Source organism: Apteryx mantelli, chromosome 6 (assembly GCF_036417845.1).
Source record: "Apteryx mantelli isolate bAptMan1 chromosome 6, bAptMan1.hap1, whole genome shotgun sequence".
Taxonomy (NCBI): Eukaryota; Metazoa; Chordata; class Aves; order Apterygiformes; family Apterygidae; genus Apteryx; species Apteryx mantelli.
This window is the reverse complement of record NC_089983.1, coordinates 38,738,867-38,756,446: the sequence shown is the minus strand read 5'-3', so window position 1 is coordinate 38,756,446 and position 17,580 is coordinate 38,738,867. Positions and strand designations below refer to the sequence as shown.

General features: G+C 38.8%; 1 protein-coding gene and 1 long non-coding RNA gene across 5 annotated transcripts in view; one reads left to right on the top strand and one right to left on the bottom strand.

Moving 5' to 3' along the window:
- Nucleotides 1-17,580, bottom strand: part of LOC136992353 (uncharacterized) — a 36,056-nt gene that overhangs the window by 6,418 nt on the left and 12,058 nt on the right. The window lies entirely within an intron of this gene.
- Nucleotides 1-17,580, top strand: part of MYLK (myosin light chain kinase) — a 231,318-nt gene that overhangs the window by 203,896 nt on the left and 9,842 nt on the right. For 2 of the 3 annotated variants that reach the window (XM_013960570.2, XM_013960571.2), the window contains exons 27-29: nt 1,281-1,484; nt 6,175-6,392; nt 11,857-11,980. In XM_013960570.2, the coding sequence (XP_013816024.2) occupies nt 1,281-1,484; nt 6,175-6,392; nt 11,857-11,980 (546 nt within the window). Of the gene's footprint in view, nt 1-1,280; nt 1,485-6,174; nt 6,393-10,513; nt 10,775-11,856; nt 11,981-17,580 lie in introns of those variants that run through there. The other variant, XM_013960573.2, reaches the window with a different exon arrangement.

Sequence of the window (17,580 nt, the reverse complement as noted above, 5' to 3'; positions counted from 1 at the left end):
TTTTGAAGACACTGTTTTTGCAGCTAGCAGTCAATTAAAAAGATCAGGTATATTCATTTCTTGATGGTGTCTTGCACTCTTAGCATTTCAGCTGGGCTCCTCTATTGCAGTAAAAATAGGTTCTAATGTATGTTGGCCTCCACTCCATAAAGATCTTTTATTCCTATTAATTGATATTTTTAAATAGGCATTACATGCATTTTTGGCAAGGAAAGTGGAGCCCACAAATGAATAAAGCTAGAGGATTTGTTCGTTGTTCTGTGCTCTGAAAGCTAGCTGAAAAGACAGGAACACACTGTGCACTTGCATTTCCATTATATGCATTAGCGATAACAAGATTATCCTGCCCACAGGCTAGAATCTGTGTTGACAGTGGTTATAATCCCAGGAGCATTAATAGTATTGCTCAGTGAAGGTCAGTGATTAACCTGGCTGTGTTTCTCAGTACTCAAGCTCGTGGTTATGTGAATTGCATGCCAGGATAATCTTTGAGCAATTTGTGCTCCTGGTGGAGCTGAAGGCCAGGGGCCCTGTGTGCTTCTCATAACAAATCTGCCACTTCCCGTCCTTCTACCCGATAAGTGCGTCGCACAGGTGGAATTGTGTGTATTCACCAGATTGAATGAACAGCACTGAAGCCTCTAGCATGGGGATTCTCATTTCACCTACATCTCTTAGTAAGGTGTTTCCTGTCCAGTTCCCCTTCAGAGGTGTGTGGCCAATAGAAAAACTTGCAGGATGCAGGAAAACTGGAGTTGTATGAATTGAGGCCCTGCAGGAGTCTGGTTTTTTTGAACCCTCTTGCACAGAAGATACTAATTGGAATATTGTTTATTAGAAAGTAAAGGGACGATCTGGGAGTCTTTGGGCTGCAGTCTGATATTAATAGTGTAGGTGTATGGATGTCTATACTTAACGTGCATGAGTTTTTCAGCTTGTAATATCAGTGTACAAATACAGTGCTGTACTTCTACTGTATCTTTGCTGTGTACCAACCTAATCAAATTCTGAGCGGAAGTTCTGGGGCAGCTCCTCAGCTTGGTGCAGCTCAGCACAGTTCTGTTGATTTTGATAGATTTACAGCAACATTTGCCTTCTGGGGATCTCTCTAGATATGTTATTCATTAAAAAGTTCTTGCAGATTACTCTGCACAAAATCAATACTTGTTATGATGACATTTGTATTCCAGACTGGAATGGCTGCACTTGAATATTTAGTAAAATGTTGTTGCTATTCATGGTGAACTATACATTTTATGGAAATAGTTATATATTTTCAGGGGGAAATTTGGACAAGTCTTTAGGCTTGTTGAAAAGAAGACTGGAAAAGTTTGGGCAGGAAAATTTTTCAAAGCATATTCTGCTAAGGAAAAAGAAAACATAAGGGAAGAAATCAGCATCATGAATTGTCTACATCATCCAAAACTTGTCCAATGTGTAGATGCCTTTGAAGAAAAAGCCAACATTGTTATGGTCTTGGAAATGTAAGTATAAAAGAGATCACACTAGCAAAGCTAATAAAGTTGAAAATGTGTATACAAAAATAGCAACTTACCTAGAGGTGAGTGACTGTCAGAAGCTTCAGGGTTTGCAGGGCCTGGATGGTGTTTCACACCTTATAAGTTTTTCCAGTTATTTATGCAAGTTCTTTAAACTGCGTAAGTGAATCTGTGGTGTGTCTCTTTAAAATCAGGGAAGAAGCATTATATTTCTTATTGTCTAGTTTGTTTCTTTTTAATTGAGTATGTGTGGTGTTTTTCTGCAGCTCACTTCTAATGCTAAATTGGGAAGGGGAACAAAAGTTAGCTGCAATCTGGGCTTCGTCTTAGAACCAAAAACTTGTTTAAGGAGGAGATAATTTATTTTTTCTTCAGGCATTTCTAAAAATGTATAGAAGACGCTTGTATCATATTTCACATAAACACTGGTCAATTGTCTTTCATAGAGAATTGAATGTTGGTGTAGAACTGATTATAGAAGAGAAAGATAAGCTTAAGAATGCAAATCTCAAACTACATTCTAACAAAATAGTTGAGTTTCCATGAAAAATTCACCCAGGCAAATTCAGAGTACCCAAGAGGTATTGGGAACAGTTTAGTTTTCATCAAGTGCAGTATCCAGTTTTTATATTTTAAGTGACCTTAAGGGATTAGTCTGATGTGTTTGTCTTATGACATAACATAAATACTCTGATTGCAGAACATTTGTTTATAATAAGGGAGTGCTGTCTAAAAATCTGCATAGGTGAACACGTTGTTCATCTAAATTGTTCATCTAATGTTCTAAATCAAGATCAGTAGATGTAGAAAGATTGGGTTTTGTTTCCAAAAAAAACTAATTAAACATGACTTGTTCTGCCCCTAATGTTAATGCCCACCATTCTCCATGACGGTCCAGGTGTAACAGTTGTAGAAGGAGATATTTCCTCCTTCACCTGAAAGTCATTGCACTCTTCATCCCAAGAACAATTAAGCAAAGCTCAATCTGAAGACAGCCTATATTGCTGTCTTAGGTGTTGCTAACTTACATGGTAAAATTATCTTCACCCTCTCAGAAACTGTTTGCTTTGTGGTACTTACTCCACACTGTTGCAGGAAATAGCAGAAAAGCACCACAAGAGCAGTACTGTGAGACATCTCACAGGGCTGTGGCTGAGCTATGTTCATATTTGTAGATAGCAGATATTTTTTACTTTTGGAAAAGAGGAGGTTCAGAACATGTTCATGCACCAGTATTCATTTTAAGAAAAGAATCTGCACAGTGTGGGTTGGAAAGCAATGGTCAGACTTCAAAAGCAACGAGCGTGCATGACCAAAATGATGTCTGCATCATCCGTAATGCACCTGGCTTAGTGTAAATCCCGTACTTGTGGCAGCAACAGCTGGAAAGAAAATTAAATCCTGATCTGTGCAATGTTTTTTTCAAAAAGTTACATCAGTCACTGTGCTCCTGCCACATCTGCTTCATGTACTGTCTGCTGCAAGAAGGAGAAGCAGCTTTTTTGCTGCCTAGAAGTCTCGAACAAGATAGAGATTGTTAGAAGGAAAAGGGGCTATGCCTCTGCTCTGCTTGCTTGCAGCTTGTCTGCACTGTGTGAAAGCTGCTGTTGCATGGGTACATTTCAGAGACTGAATCCTTGTTATGCAATCTCGGCCCTTATGTGCAAGATGGTGCTTTTATATTTAGATTTAAAAGTTGAGCAAGCTGATGACAGTAAAGGAAGGGAACCCTACTTAGCTTGGAATTGGGAGCTGGCAGACCTAATGGAAAACAAGGAAATGTATGAAGAGTTTTGAATAGCATATGGCTTTACACTCCATTAATTTCCCACTGCCAGCAAAGGCTTTTTACTTTAAAAGTATATATAAAAATGCAATCAAATGTAAAATAGTTCTGTTACCCAGTCCAATTAGGATGTGATTTTAGGTTGGGGTGGCTGCAATTTCCAGCTTTGGAACCCACATACTGAAATTTCCATAGTGCGGAGAGCCATCGGAGCAGGGGTTCTTCAGGCAGCGCGCAGGCGGGAGGTAGCAGTCTCTCCCTGCGCTGGAGCGGCTTTGGGCACTGAGGCGCTGGCGTGACACATTCGTGTCAGATGACCTGGTCACCTCTGCACCATCACAGCCCTAATGTCACCCAGCTAATGTAGTCCCAGCCTGGCAACCACACTTGGATCGTTAGAGAGCCACTGAACAATCATTTCTGTTTTAGCTATTAAGCTAGTATTTCCTTGCATATCAAAGAAGTTGTGAGACATATTTTCCAAAATTCTTAGTATCCAAGCTGTTCTTCCTTATTCCCATCAGAGTGTAAATATGCGGACTTCAAATAAATCAAGGTCACCTGCTGTCAGTCTACTTTTACCCCAGATTTTAGCAGTGACTGGAGTTTAGCAGCTCCCTCTGCACCCAGATTGGAGCTGTTGCTGAGGAGCACCGTTGGATTTTCCCTCCTGATACTTACCCTGAATTTGTCATTGTAATTTTATTCTTATATCCTTTTGAACTTCGCCCAATAATTCCTCTCCCATTTTGGTATTTATGCCATGACACTATTTTATGTGGTTTGATTTCATACTTATAATAGATTTTTTTTTTTAGAGAAGTAGTATTTATTAAGGTTTGTGATCATTCATTTTAAATCAAACACTATAGTGATTCAAATAATTTGACATGTCCTTCCCTCAAAAACCTCCCATTTGCCATTTGCTGGAAGTCAGGAACAAATCTCAGTAATTTCCTTTTCGATTACAGCAATGCACCAGTTCCACAATAGATATCTCAGTGGAAAAAGAACATCTGAAAAATATTAGCATGTTGTGAATGGCTTTCAGCATTGGGAGTTAAGTGTCTTAAAGTCTCCTCATCTAGAGGAGACTGAAAAGAGAAGAATCCAGAAGAATCCAGAAAGAAATCCCATTGACCTGATCAGGCATTTAGATTCTGATGTAGTTGTGACTGTGTGAAGAAGGCCTGCTCCTTCTTGCATGTATGTGCAGCACCTGAACAGCATTGGTTCAGTTCAGCATCCTTACCTGGGAAAAATGAAACCTGATTTGGCTCAGATTATAAATGCAAAAAATGAGTTCTATAAATGCATTTACAGTTTAATCTAATGATATTACCAGAATGTCTACCAGGTTAAAAGAAAAAAATCTTACATGCAGGTACATTATCCAAATATATGCCAAAAAGCTGTGCTGGAGACAATGGTATGGTTTCTGAAAATTTAGGGATCTAAAAACAACAACAACAAAAAAACCCCAACACTTTAGGATTAAAAATGAGTCGTCATTATCTGGGTTAAACCATCAAAAAGCAACCCATACTCTTTCGTATTATAATGGAGATATTTTGGAATTGCAGCATGCTCCAGCTGCAGACATTCTGCATACAGATGATTTCATAAACACCTGCATACTGGCATCTTACTGAAGTAAAAATATACTTGATATCAGAATTTTCAGAGCTGTTTCTCCAACAGCTGTAGCCATAATATTGGTTTTATGTTATGTATATGCTATAATCCAGTGTAAGCTCTGAGTTTGTCAAGCCTATGCTATTCTTATTGGTTCCTTGTTAACAGGAAACTGCAGTAGCATTTCTAATTATTTATTTTCTGAAACCTTATAGTCAAAGCTACAAATGCATCCAGAACTCCAGATGTTTCAATTTCAGTTTAATACATGAGGGATATTACCATATATCTGACAACTTGCAAACGCTGCAAAGCCATTTTTCAGTTGCGTGTTTTCTTTCTGTAAGTGAAATGTGCAGTTACATTTGGCAATCAGCAGGAATGCTGCCAAATATTAAGCCACCTAAAGAGCATGTAGCGTTTCATTTAAGAACAGATTTCTAAAAGCAAAGCTGCTTTTCACCATTTGCTCGCTTATGTATGGGTCATTCACCCGCTGCATACAGAAAAGTATTTGCCATGTTTGGACATGAGCAGATGAACCAGTTAAGTGATTGCTCAGAATTCAAAAAAAGACCAAGCACAATTTGCATTTTGTTTTATTATACCTAGATTAAAAATGTCCCACTTTAGTTCTGGAAGGAGTTTGATCCAGGAGATTCTACCTGGGAAAAAACAATTATTTCACAGTTTAAACAAGCATAAAATTGGAACTGACCTACAAGCAGTGTGATGATGGTTCAGTGAAAAATGCCAGCACCAAAAAAGTTGTGGGTTAAATCCTTGTCCTGTTAAAGCTAAGGAGGCAATTCCCATTGAGCTCACGTGGGTCACTAATTTACCCTTCGAGCTTTGCATTAACTGTATCATTTGAATTCTTCCTTCTCCAGCCATTCTCTATCATTCTCAGCCTCTCCTCTCTCAACTTTAGCAGGTGGCTAAATGCTAAAGGCAGGATGTAAATCCAGCTGCCTGCGCACTGTCCGGGATGCTAGCGTGAGTGTTTCACAGTCCTAAGCTGGGGAAATATTTCAGTAGGGAAAAGACCTATTGATTCATACCACACACCGCAAGAGGTGATTTTTCCTAACAGAATGATCCTTGTGTCTATGGAAAATGCCATTACAGCACATAGATTGTGTCCTGAAGTGCTATTGCAAGTTTGAACTATCTGTATTTGTATAAAGGAAATAGCTTGATTACTCCCAAAATGAAAATGCTACAGAAGACCTCTTTTTTTTCTGTCTGTCCTAGTGTTTCTGGAGGAGAACTCTTTGAACGAATCATTGATGAAGACTTTGAACTGACAGAGAGAGAGTGCATTAAATATATGAGGCAAATTTCAGAAGGAGTTCAGTACATCCATAAGCAGGGTATTGTCCATTTGGATTTGAAGCCAGAAAATATTATGTGCGTCAACAAGACCGGTACAAGTATCAAACTCATTGACTTTGGACTTGCAAGAAGATTAGGTAATGATTTTTTCTGCCTACTTCAGTATGTCATGGGAAAAAGGGCAGGAGAAGCAGTAAATCATACTGTTATATTCTCTCATATCTAAAGAATAAACAGACATGTTTCATATAAATAGTTCTGTGTTTAGATTAAAAAAAATAGAAAAGGGAAAAACAAGACCTTCCAAAGAGAGTGCAGTGTACCTCATCTCCATGAGGCGTTTGCAATTAAATGTATACAAAATAGCTGTTGGTTTCTGTGGGTAGGATATCCTTGTAGATTACAAAGTAAAATACACAGTAGTAGTCATGTTAATAAATATTTACATTTATTACAGGTAATCTCAAAACCTTAGCGCTCTAACTGTAAGAAATATAACAAAACATTGGTCCTCAGGGTTACTAAAAATCTTTGAAACTTTTGTGAGGGCAGGAGTTAAGGTGATGTTCTAGAAGAGTTTCAAAGATGGATAGTTACATTCAATTTACACTTCCCCTTTGGTTTCATCACTTCCCATCCTAATATTGTTCTATATGTTAAACACAGGACGTAATATAGTATGAATATTTATAAAGTATGCTCAAATGCTCAAAATGATTGATAAAATAGCACTACTTGCAAATAATGCAGTGGGATTGAAAAAAACCCTTCCATTTGACAAGCTCCTCTTCTTTTTAAGCTATTCTCAGTTGCTTCCTATAATTCATTTTAGACTAAGCTTTCCAACATGCAGTGCCATTCAAAAGCAGAAGACCTTGCAGGGCCGCTTTTCTTCATAATGCTCAGTGTTAACTCTGCTCTAAAAGCAGCCTTCCTGTTGTGTTTGTTAGTGTTAATATTAACAATAAATAACAATACCAACATCACATACTGATCTTTTTTTATCTTATTCTTACACAAGGAAAAAAAATCATTCCAAGAATTAAAAGTAGATAAAATAGTTTAGGAACCTGTTATACTGGGAGAGCTGTTATTTGTGGCTCTTTTCCCATTAACTTGATTAGGACAACTCATATGAATTGCTACTCTCTGTTATAAGTGGCTCACAACTAGATTCCTATTTGTGATCTTTTCCCTTCCTTCTTTAAACAAAATTATATTTGATACTTTATTAAAAAGTAGAATGATGATTACTGTAAGAGTGAAGCCTGGAATTACAACCTTCTGGTTTGTTATTTGCCTACATGCTGCTCTTCCTTGTTCTTCTGACACATGAGTAACAGACCATGGCATACCCAAGAACATAATTTTACTAAATAAACCAAAAATGGTATGTTGATTGAATAGGAGAAAAAAAGTTTACTTTTCAGATTTTTAGGGGAAGTTCAACTCCAAAAGGGCCTTATATGAATCTTGATCACATGGGCACTGTGAATTCGGCAAAATATCTGTTATTTCACTCATTAAAAAAGATTTTGCTGCTATTATGTTTGTTCGCCAGTATGGAGCCAATACTTTCTGGGAGCATAAGCTGGATTTTGTTCTCGTTGAGGAAATAGCAGAACTGTTAACTAAGTTCCAATTGTGAAGTTTTTGTTGTCAGAGATGTGTGAAAGAATCCGTCCTATCATACTCCAGCTGTCAGGTTGGAAATCCCTACATTTACTGCTGAAGTGAGCAGATTTTATCAACAAGATATAATATACAAGGAACCACAGAATGACCTTTTTGCAGAAATGTCTTCAGCTACCTTCATACCTTCAAATCACAATTAAACCACATTTAGCAAAAGCAAGATCCTATTTTCAGCAGCCTGTTTGTATCAATTAGGTCTTCCTTTTTTCTGTTAATGTAGTGGTGTCACTGTATTTTGTACTGTTGACAATAGCCTGTGAGCTGCTACAGGCATGTCATATCTAGTAAATCTCTCTATGTAACTTCTCTTTTGCGGAAGGATGAGAACTATGGGCACTGAAGCTGATCTGGATTTTACAATGCTGCACACTTCTTTGGCTTAATACAGTGCTAATTCTTGCAAAGTTACACTATAGGTATTTGCTGTTTTTTTCATCTCTGAAAAGAAACTAGTCTCTTACAACAGCCTGGCATTCTGGACAACTCAGGGCGTGGCACTTCCCTAGGAAGGGAAAGTGCCCTCCTGTCCTATGCGCAAAAAGCAAAAGCTCTGCATTAATCACTAAGACGTTCCTAACAACTGGCCGAGTGTTCCAAAATGAGAAAACAATTTTTACTGTCTCATTTCCTTATAAAAAATTGTTAAATTGTCAAAAGTGATCTTTACTAAGTGCTCTCATCTTGCCAGTTGCCATAGGTGACACATTGAGAGCATGTTCCTCTGCTGTCAATCCCTTGTGACTTTATAATTGACCATCGGATTCCCTTTGGCTTTGATGCATGTGGGATTAGGAGCCCTCATACTATGGACCTGACCCCAGTTCAGCAGACCATACTCAACCAAGGGACTGCTAAAGGGAACAGTGACTGATTCTGCACTTCAGCTGCTGAGATTTTTAGTAATTGTTTGGCAACAACTGCAAACTTAGTGCATCTTGATATTCAATGTTTTGATCAGTTTTAAAGAAATTAAGATCAGCTCCTTCTGCAGTCATTTTCTGTGGTTAATTAGTTCTGTTATTTTGTCAGGAAATACCAAAGCTTCAGTGGGATATTTTCCTGACCTTTTTTGGTGTGCTGAGGAACACATGTAGAAAATTGTTTAAGATAAACTTCTTGAGGAGAAAAGGGAACGGTTTTTGAGTACTGTAAAGATTTTTTTTTAATCAGTTGATTATACACAGTGACAGCAACAGTTTCCAGCTAGCTTGTCAGCCTTCTATCTGAACTAAGTGGTATCTAAACATAGATCCTACTTGTGTATCAAGCTTGTAAACATCTGGGCAAAGATTTGACATACTATTCAGTAGAAAAGGCCCAATTCCTTTCTTTTTTCTTTTATACACAGAAAATGCTGTATCAGTTCTTTCACACTGTATGCTTGCACTCAAATGCTGTGTTTTCAGAAAACATTTCTGTGTCCTACGGGTAGCACATTTCATACCCCAGCCTTTGGCATACACAGTGGTTCATGGTAGTTTATACAGTGCACAGAAAAGCCTCCAAAATTGGATGTGAAAATCTGAGCCTCAGATTGAGAAGATCATGATGAAGCTCTTAGAAAACAGATCTTTTGTGACAAATTTAAGTAATTTTTCATAAGGACAGTTTGAAAAAAGTGTAGATGTTGAGCTTAGAAAGAAGACAACTGAGAAGATGGGATCTCAAGTCTTCCTGCTTGTGCTTAGAAAAGGGTGGGTGTCACTCCTCATTGCCACTGTGGCAAAGACATTGGCCTTGTTTTTAACTAAGTCAGTTTAGGCTGGATAGTAAGAAAAGCTTCCTAACTTTTGGGGTAAGAAATCTCTGATTACATGAATGTATGGATGTTATGGAATATCTTTTGAATGAGATTTTTTGAGCCTACTCAGACATTTGTCAGGAGGGATCCTGATGTTGGTGAACTTGCCTGGGAAGTAGGCGATTTGCTGGGGCCACTCTCAGGTGCTCCTCTCTGTTTCCCTCCCTAGAAAGGGGGACTCTGCATGGCAGAGTCTCTGAAAGGAGGGAGAACGTGTGAAGATGCTATTTCCTAATTCGCTATCACCAAGTCTGAGCAGAGCAAAAAGGGTTTCATAGCACTTAAGATGGGAAACTGGCACAACTATGAGTGAATTCCTTGTGGTAGTGCCTAGAAGTTGCCTCAAACATGCTTTCAGTTCTTAAACAAGTCATTAATCCCATGTATCCTTCAATTTTCATTTGGTAAATTGGGGTTATGAATACCTCAAAAGAGTACTGACTTAGGTGTATGATTAGATTTTATGAAATAACAGCTTTCAATGGAGGTAACTGTAGGTGCACAGTCAGTATTTGGAGCAGTTTTTATGTTGCAAAATGTGATAATGGGAAGTTCTGGTAAAGTATTCTGTAGTGATTCAGGGTTCTGGCCAAGTAACTTTTATTGTAGTCTTCTCAAAACAATTTGACCTGCGGTTTTATTTGTTAAGCTTTTTTCTTGATTATAGAGCTGCAAATCTATGCACGTGTGGTTACCTTAACAGGAGTAGTATTGGAATCTGTTACATTGGTTTTTCTTCCCATTCATGTCTATTTTGTTTAGATGGTAATCTCCATTGGGGCAGGGATGGCGTCTCACTATGTCCTTCTTCTGTGCTTAATCTGGATGCTACTGTTGAACAAGAGTAAATACAAAGTGATGGATCTCGCTTAATGCAAATACTGATTGTTCAGGCAGAGGTACAGACTGGACGAGAGTTTCTCAACCTAAATCCATGCCTGTTTCAAGTTAGAAACAATTTATCTCCTGATGTTTTTATATTCCTGTAATACAAATTTTTATTAAAATTTGTTTTTTTTCCAATCCCTAATCTATTCTTGTTTCTTACTACTTGTAGTTTACTCCCTTCTTGACCTTGTATATTCTTTTCTTCCCAGCAGATTTAGAACGAGCATCAATGAAAATGAGCCCACTGAGATTTGCCTAATAATTTCTATCTAAATAACTTGCATTGTGTTTCACACTATCACCAAAAGTTGGATGCATCACTGATAGTTGCACACTGGTAGCAATAAGTGATAATGTATTCTGTATAGGTTCTGTATAGTTTATTAATCTACCTTCCTCACTGTAGTACTGTAGCATCTTCCAGTAGAGCAATGCTGGTGGGTCAGTACGTGAAGGATGAAAAGACTGTTCACATGTCCCATGACCTCATTCTTTCAGTTCATATTGCTAGTACTAGCTTGGCTATAGCTCAGTTTAAAAGCATCCACACTCTGCTTAAGAAAAGCCAAATGTGGGACGCCTGTGCTACCAACCAGCGGAGTAAGAGTTTGGACTGGTAGCTGACGACTAAGGATTCATGGTCTCCCTTTCTTCACCACTCTAGAGCTGCAGAGCAACCAATCATATACTCATAGGCAAGCCTGGTTTTGAGAGCAGGCTCAAACCCAGGCTTACTGACAAGGTAGAGCTATACCCAGTGATATCACTTTACCATTAAGTGCAGATCCCTGTACTTTGATAGAAAATAATTTTTTGATTAAAAAAAATTTCCTTCAACTCCTTTCTAGCCCTGAAATCCTGAAACCCTGTTGTGTGGCTGCTAAAGCAATGAAGGCTCAAACACTCCTGCACTTTAGGACATTCAGATTAAAGCTATCCTCTTTCTTGCAACAAGACCTGGTCTTGCTGAAGCTCCTTGGAATAGGAACTTTCTTACTATGTACAGTGCTGTGTCCTTGAGGATGCTTAATAATTAATTCTTTAATGCTATTCATGTATCAGCTGAGAGATTAGCAGTTCAGATGTTGTTTATCTTTCTGATAAGGTTCTTTAAATCACAAATATGAGTACAAAATTGGTTTTGCTCTTACTGGAGAATAACTGCTTTTAAAAATCTGCATGCAGCAGGTAATGGTTTTCTCTTTCGTTCTTCACAGAAAATGCAGGTTCTCTGAAAGTTCTCTTTGGGACACCTGAGTTTGTGGCTCCAGAAGTTATAAACTATGAACCCATTGGATATGAAACAGATATGTGGAGTATAGGAGTTATCTGCTACATTTTGTGAGTACCTTTGCTAGTCTTGACTCTAATCCTGACAGTTCCTGAACATATGAAATTTCCATCAACTTCTGGGTGTTCTACAACTTTCAAGTCTTTTCTATTGTAATTAGAAACTCCAGGATTATTAATAAAAATTAATCTGCTTGGCCCCAGCTGAAGAAAACTGTTCTCTGAAGGATCTAATTGATAAACTGCAGAATTAGCAGCTTTGGAGATTCAACCATTTGGTGTTGTACATCTTACATCATATTCCAGCAAAACTTCAACTCATTTAAAAAGACAATGTGACAGTCTTTTATTATTAACTTTAAACTATTTTTCCTTCCCAGCTGTTTAAGAGAAATATGTGGGTGTACACTAAATCTTCCCTCTACTTATTCTCAAGAGAGAAAATCTTTGTGAAATTTGGGGGTTCTTATCCAGATAATATCCCCTGCAGAAAAGAAGATATCCCAGCATTGTCGTATCTGTTCCCAGTGCATTTTAATTTATTACTAAGTACATGCCACTGGATAAACACCTTTTATAAGCAAAATGGACCAACATGATGTAAATATTTTAGGGCACGGTTGGCTGCAGCTCCTGGTTACACACCTCTATATGTGATTTGATCATACGTGATCATGAACTACAGTGGATCTAGAGAAAGGCATATGGGAATAGGATCTCCCAGCTCCCATGCCTAGAACAACAAGAGATCTTCCAGCTGTGGCTTTACAAATTTGAGGCAATATAAACATACGAAAAGAAAGACTCAGTTTGGAACATGGTTCTTTTTCCCTCACTCCAGTTTCTGTCATAAGTAAATGGCAGATCTCCTTTTCATGCATTCTTCTAAAAGACTTTTGCCAATGCTTTGATTTTTTAAAAGACTCCCCCTCCTCCATGGAAACCCTCTTCCTTGACACCTAGCAATGCATATTCGTTTGCCCAATTTTTATGCAGTCTTTCTGTGATTCTCCTTACCGTGTCAGCTTATAGTTGTTCTCTTACTCTTCTAATTTCCAAACTAAGCAGCCTCATTTTCTTTCTTGTCCTGTACAAGAGCTACCACATCAACTCTCTTACTCCCAACAAAGACTCTGAAAATCTCAATATTTCTGTTATCTTCTATTTCACTCTATTTTCATATGTGAAGTGTGCTACACTCTTCAAGGTCACTTTGTTCTGCCAGTTTATTTACAGGACCTTTATTTTCCATTCACTTCCAACATTTTTTTCTAGATCTTGAAAGCTCATTTGGGCCATTCTTTAGTTCAAATAATTTAGACCACACAAGCAGGGCTCGGAAGACAAATTAATTTACTTTTTTAGCTTCTGAGGCCTCCTGAGCTACAAAGCACTTAGAGTGTTACAGAGATCCCAAATCAGACTGCCACACTGCTAATGGAAAAATCACTAGGTAAATCAATGCAGCATTGCCCCCTAGAGGCCTTATACACGGTGAGGAACAAAATGTTAACCTCCACAGTGTGTAATTTGCACATTTGGGGGGTTTTAACGTCTTTTGCTGTCATTTGTCATCAAAGTATTTCATGAGTTTCTGTGTGTTTGCAGTATGAGCAGGCTATTTCTTGTAAGAAATGTCAGACAAAAAAGGCAAAAATCAGTGACAGTAGTTTGCATGTGCTCCTAAGGCATGCAACCAGGATTGCTGCTCCATTATGGTGTGCGCAGGATAACACCATCACCGTCTGAGTAGGCGAGGCAAAAGGAGTGGGAGAAACAGATGGAGAAAAGGTGAAATGATTTGCCAAAGATCAGCCTGCAGGCGGTGGCAGAACTACTTCCTCACAGTTTCTCTGTGCAATTAGAAACAAGATTTTAAAGTTTAAAATATTTGGATGCTGCAATATTCAGCTGATGGGATCGGGGTGGTGTTACACTTGATTCAGATCATCTGATATGCCTTGCAAAATATATTACGAAATGACTCATTTGCTAAGGTGTCTTTAAGCTCATTTAAAACCTCATGTGGGGAAACAGATATTACCCAAACACAGTGAAAATCTTGTCCTTTTTGATGCATGTTGCCAAAATAATCATTTATAGTAATAATCAATGTCTGTCTGTCTTGCCAGAAATATAAAATAATAGAAGTTAGAACTCTCCACCCCAGGGTGCCAGGTTCCCAGTCTGTCTTCATGTCCTTAAAGCCCAACTATTTTTCCGGTCTTACAAATAGGAGCCATGATCTGAAATGGACCATCGCATCATGATTACAGAATGCAAGTAACAGTAATGGAGCACTGCCTCTCTCTTTAGTTATACCTGCTTTCTGCTTTGGTTATAAACTCAGAACTGTCAAATATCATGCACTGAGTTAAGACACTTGTTTGGCATCTGCCTCACATCCCATCACTGGGCTTGTGTCTTAGCGTTTGCATCTCCTCTCCCCCAGCTCTGTGAGTGGGGTCAACAGAGGGGAGCACTGCAGTGGCACTGGAGTTAGGGACAGGCCTGCTACAGGCACCTCATGGCACAAAGTGGCTGTGCCCATCACATGCCATAACCGAAGTGGGAGGGCCATGCTATTGTGTGACTTGACATAACACATTTTTCATGGTCGGATTTAAGGGAGTTGAGAGACTTGTAACCTGCCTAGACAGAGACTGTGTCTCCATTATGTCCTGCGCAACACCAAATACAAACCAAGTTCAGCAAAGAGCTGCTAAATTGATCTCTGTGGGTGAGGAATATTCCTTGCTGAAGAATCAATGGGTGGGATGTAATCTCAAGTAGGAAATAGAGTAACCTCACTCCTCCAAAACCCTGCAGCAAAATCCCTCTCTCCGCTTTCTGCCATGCAGGCAGAAGTACAGATATTGCAGTCTCTGTTGGGATGTTGCATCTGTCTTCCTTACAGCATGACTGACTTAATTCCATCCTACAGCTCCTGGGTACCCTATCTGCATTTCTAAACTACATGTTAAATCCTTCTAAGCTTTCTGGATAACTTATCCAGTCCTGTCTCTTTATCAGTCTTCGTTCTTTAAATTTCCCTCTTTGTATTCTCCACCTCAGTGTTTTTATCTTCCACTTTTATCTTGCTCTCTGTCCTGGTCTGCATCCCAATATTGCCCCACATACTTAAGTTGATCTATTGCCTTTGAAGTAACAGGCCACAAAAGTTATGGCTTGTGTGCATCATCTCCATTTATGTCTATTGCAGTGTCTCTCTTTGCGTTTACAGTAACCTTTATCTAATGAAGGTTAAACCTCCTGAATTCTTTCCAGCTCTTTCTGTCCCATTTGTTCTTGTGGACATTGCTGAATTTTTTTGTTTTTTCTATTTCTAGTCCTTTTCTGATGATCCTTTTGGATAGCCTATATTTCTAATATTTGGTAATCTGAAACAATTTCTAAATTCTATTTTTATTTCAGACCAAATTTCAATCTAAGATTTCAGCTGTGTGTGCACTTATATTGAAACTAGATAGCACTTTTACTTCTATCACCTCAGCATCTGACTAATGTAAGTAAGTGAGGAGTTTGCTATTGCTGCCTCTAACCTCCACTTACTTCCTATGAGTTCTTCTTGCTTTATCAGTTCCATGTATGGTATAGCTTTTTAGAGTCTGTCAGTTAATAATTGTTTTGCTATGCTACAGCTTAGGCTGGATTTCTGGTGCATTATATTTCACCGTGTTGTGGCCTCTTCTTCAGCGCTTTCCTAATATTACCACTCACCTGCCTCTTCAGACATTCCCTTTCCTTTCTGTCTGTTGTGGTTTATCATTGCTGCTATAGCTCCCTTGTTTGGCAGTTTGGGTTGGTTGAAAGATCTTTCAGTATCCTTCATCTTTTGGGTATGCTGACTCAGGACTTTGGTAAGGCAAGGCACTCGGGTTGCTGGTTTAAACTTGGCTCCACGTGGTATAAAAATGTAAGCCTTGTTAATACAAAGATGAGGGAGTGCTCCTAGCTCTTTCAGTAAAGAAAGTTAGAGCTCTTTAATGTCATGATTGTGTTGCTCAAAAGGAAATGAGTTATGTGGTCACTGGCAAGGTGTGATTCTTCATTAATCCGCTGGGCACGTAAAACAAGGGCAAGAGCAGAGTGAGCCCTTGCTCCAGTGATGAGCTTTATTCCTGTATGGGGATCCCGGTGGTCTGTTTCTTCCCTGAGACTGCCAGTGTGGGAGTCAGACAGCCCTCAGCTAAGGAGGAGGTTGTTTTGTCACGTGGATACATGTCCCCCACAAAGCAGACTGAGACTATTTATTTCATTTCATTTGTAAAAGAGTTAACTTACTACCTGATCTCCAGGATGCAGGCGTTATCGTCTCTGCCTAAATGGGCTTATTTCGCATGACTTGCACAGGTTTACTAGAGTCAGCCAGAGGTACTCCTCCAAGTGAAATTTGTCCCTTTTTTTTCACTGCTTATACAATGCAAGAGACTGTAAGGAGGAGCTCAGTGTCATTAGACCCAATCAGTTGCTGCTGCAAACACTGCTTGCAGAGGAATGCTCAAAGTCTGACTTTTTGAGGCATGGGGCACATTCATCTCTCCTGGATTAGTGACGGTTTTAATGCAAAGACTGCCAAGTGAAATGTAGGCAGTCAGACCTGAGGACCACAACGGACCCTTCTGATCTTAACATTTCTAAATCTGCACTCAGTGCTTTGTTAGAACAGACAATAAATGTTGACCATCGTCTGGAGGATGAAATATCTTTCTTCTTTATGTAGAAGTGGAAACTGTGAAAGACTTTCTAAACAAATGGTGCTTAACATGCCAGAAAGATGCCTGGTTAAGTAGCTGGAAAAATGTTTTCAGTAAACAACTTGCTGCTTGTCTAATAGTAACTTCATAGTATAAGCTCAGTATTAATTTTCTGGAGAGGTAGCTCCTCTTTATCACTAAGCTTCAGCATTCCAAAATGAAATTGTTTCCATGATCTGTCAAAAGAGATGCTGGGCCATTATTACTTTAAATGGCTATTAAGGAAAGAACATGCAAGACCTAGGCCAGTGAGATCTGTGATAAAGATGAAGAACTTCGGCGTATAACCTACATGAGTTGCTGCTGTTTTGTTTTCTGACTATAGACAAGGATCTAGTTCTCCTTAAAAATATTTCCATAACAAAGCCATGGGTTCACAGTAGAAAACTGTGGGAGAAGGAGACAATTATTTTAGCTTTATAAATTTGCAATAGCACACTCAGAAAAATATGCTTGTTGAAACCTCTGAATGGGTATTGTTACATTGCTGTTTGGAAATGACAAAGTGAGTGGAGGCTTAACTGGTCCTAATTTAATAATATACCAAATATAGAGAATAGGTCGACCTAGGACAGCATTTAAGATTTTATCAAACAATCCTGCCACCCAGTTCTTCAGAAAAAATACAAATCAAAACAACCAAACTTCTTTTTCTTCCCTAATCTCCTTCCATTTTACCCTCATCCTTCAAAAGCTGTGTGTGACATGCAATATCCCTTTGCCCAGAAAGCTTGATGTCTTTTTTATCAGCACTGCCTCTGAAATGTCACTGTGGAGCAATGAGCAGTGGTGCTTCCACACGAAGCAATGTCTCTGTATCTGTAGCAGTCTTTCTAACATGGAAAGTGAGCGGTCAACCTAGCAGCAAAGAGC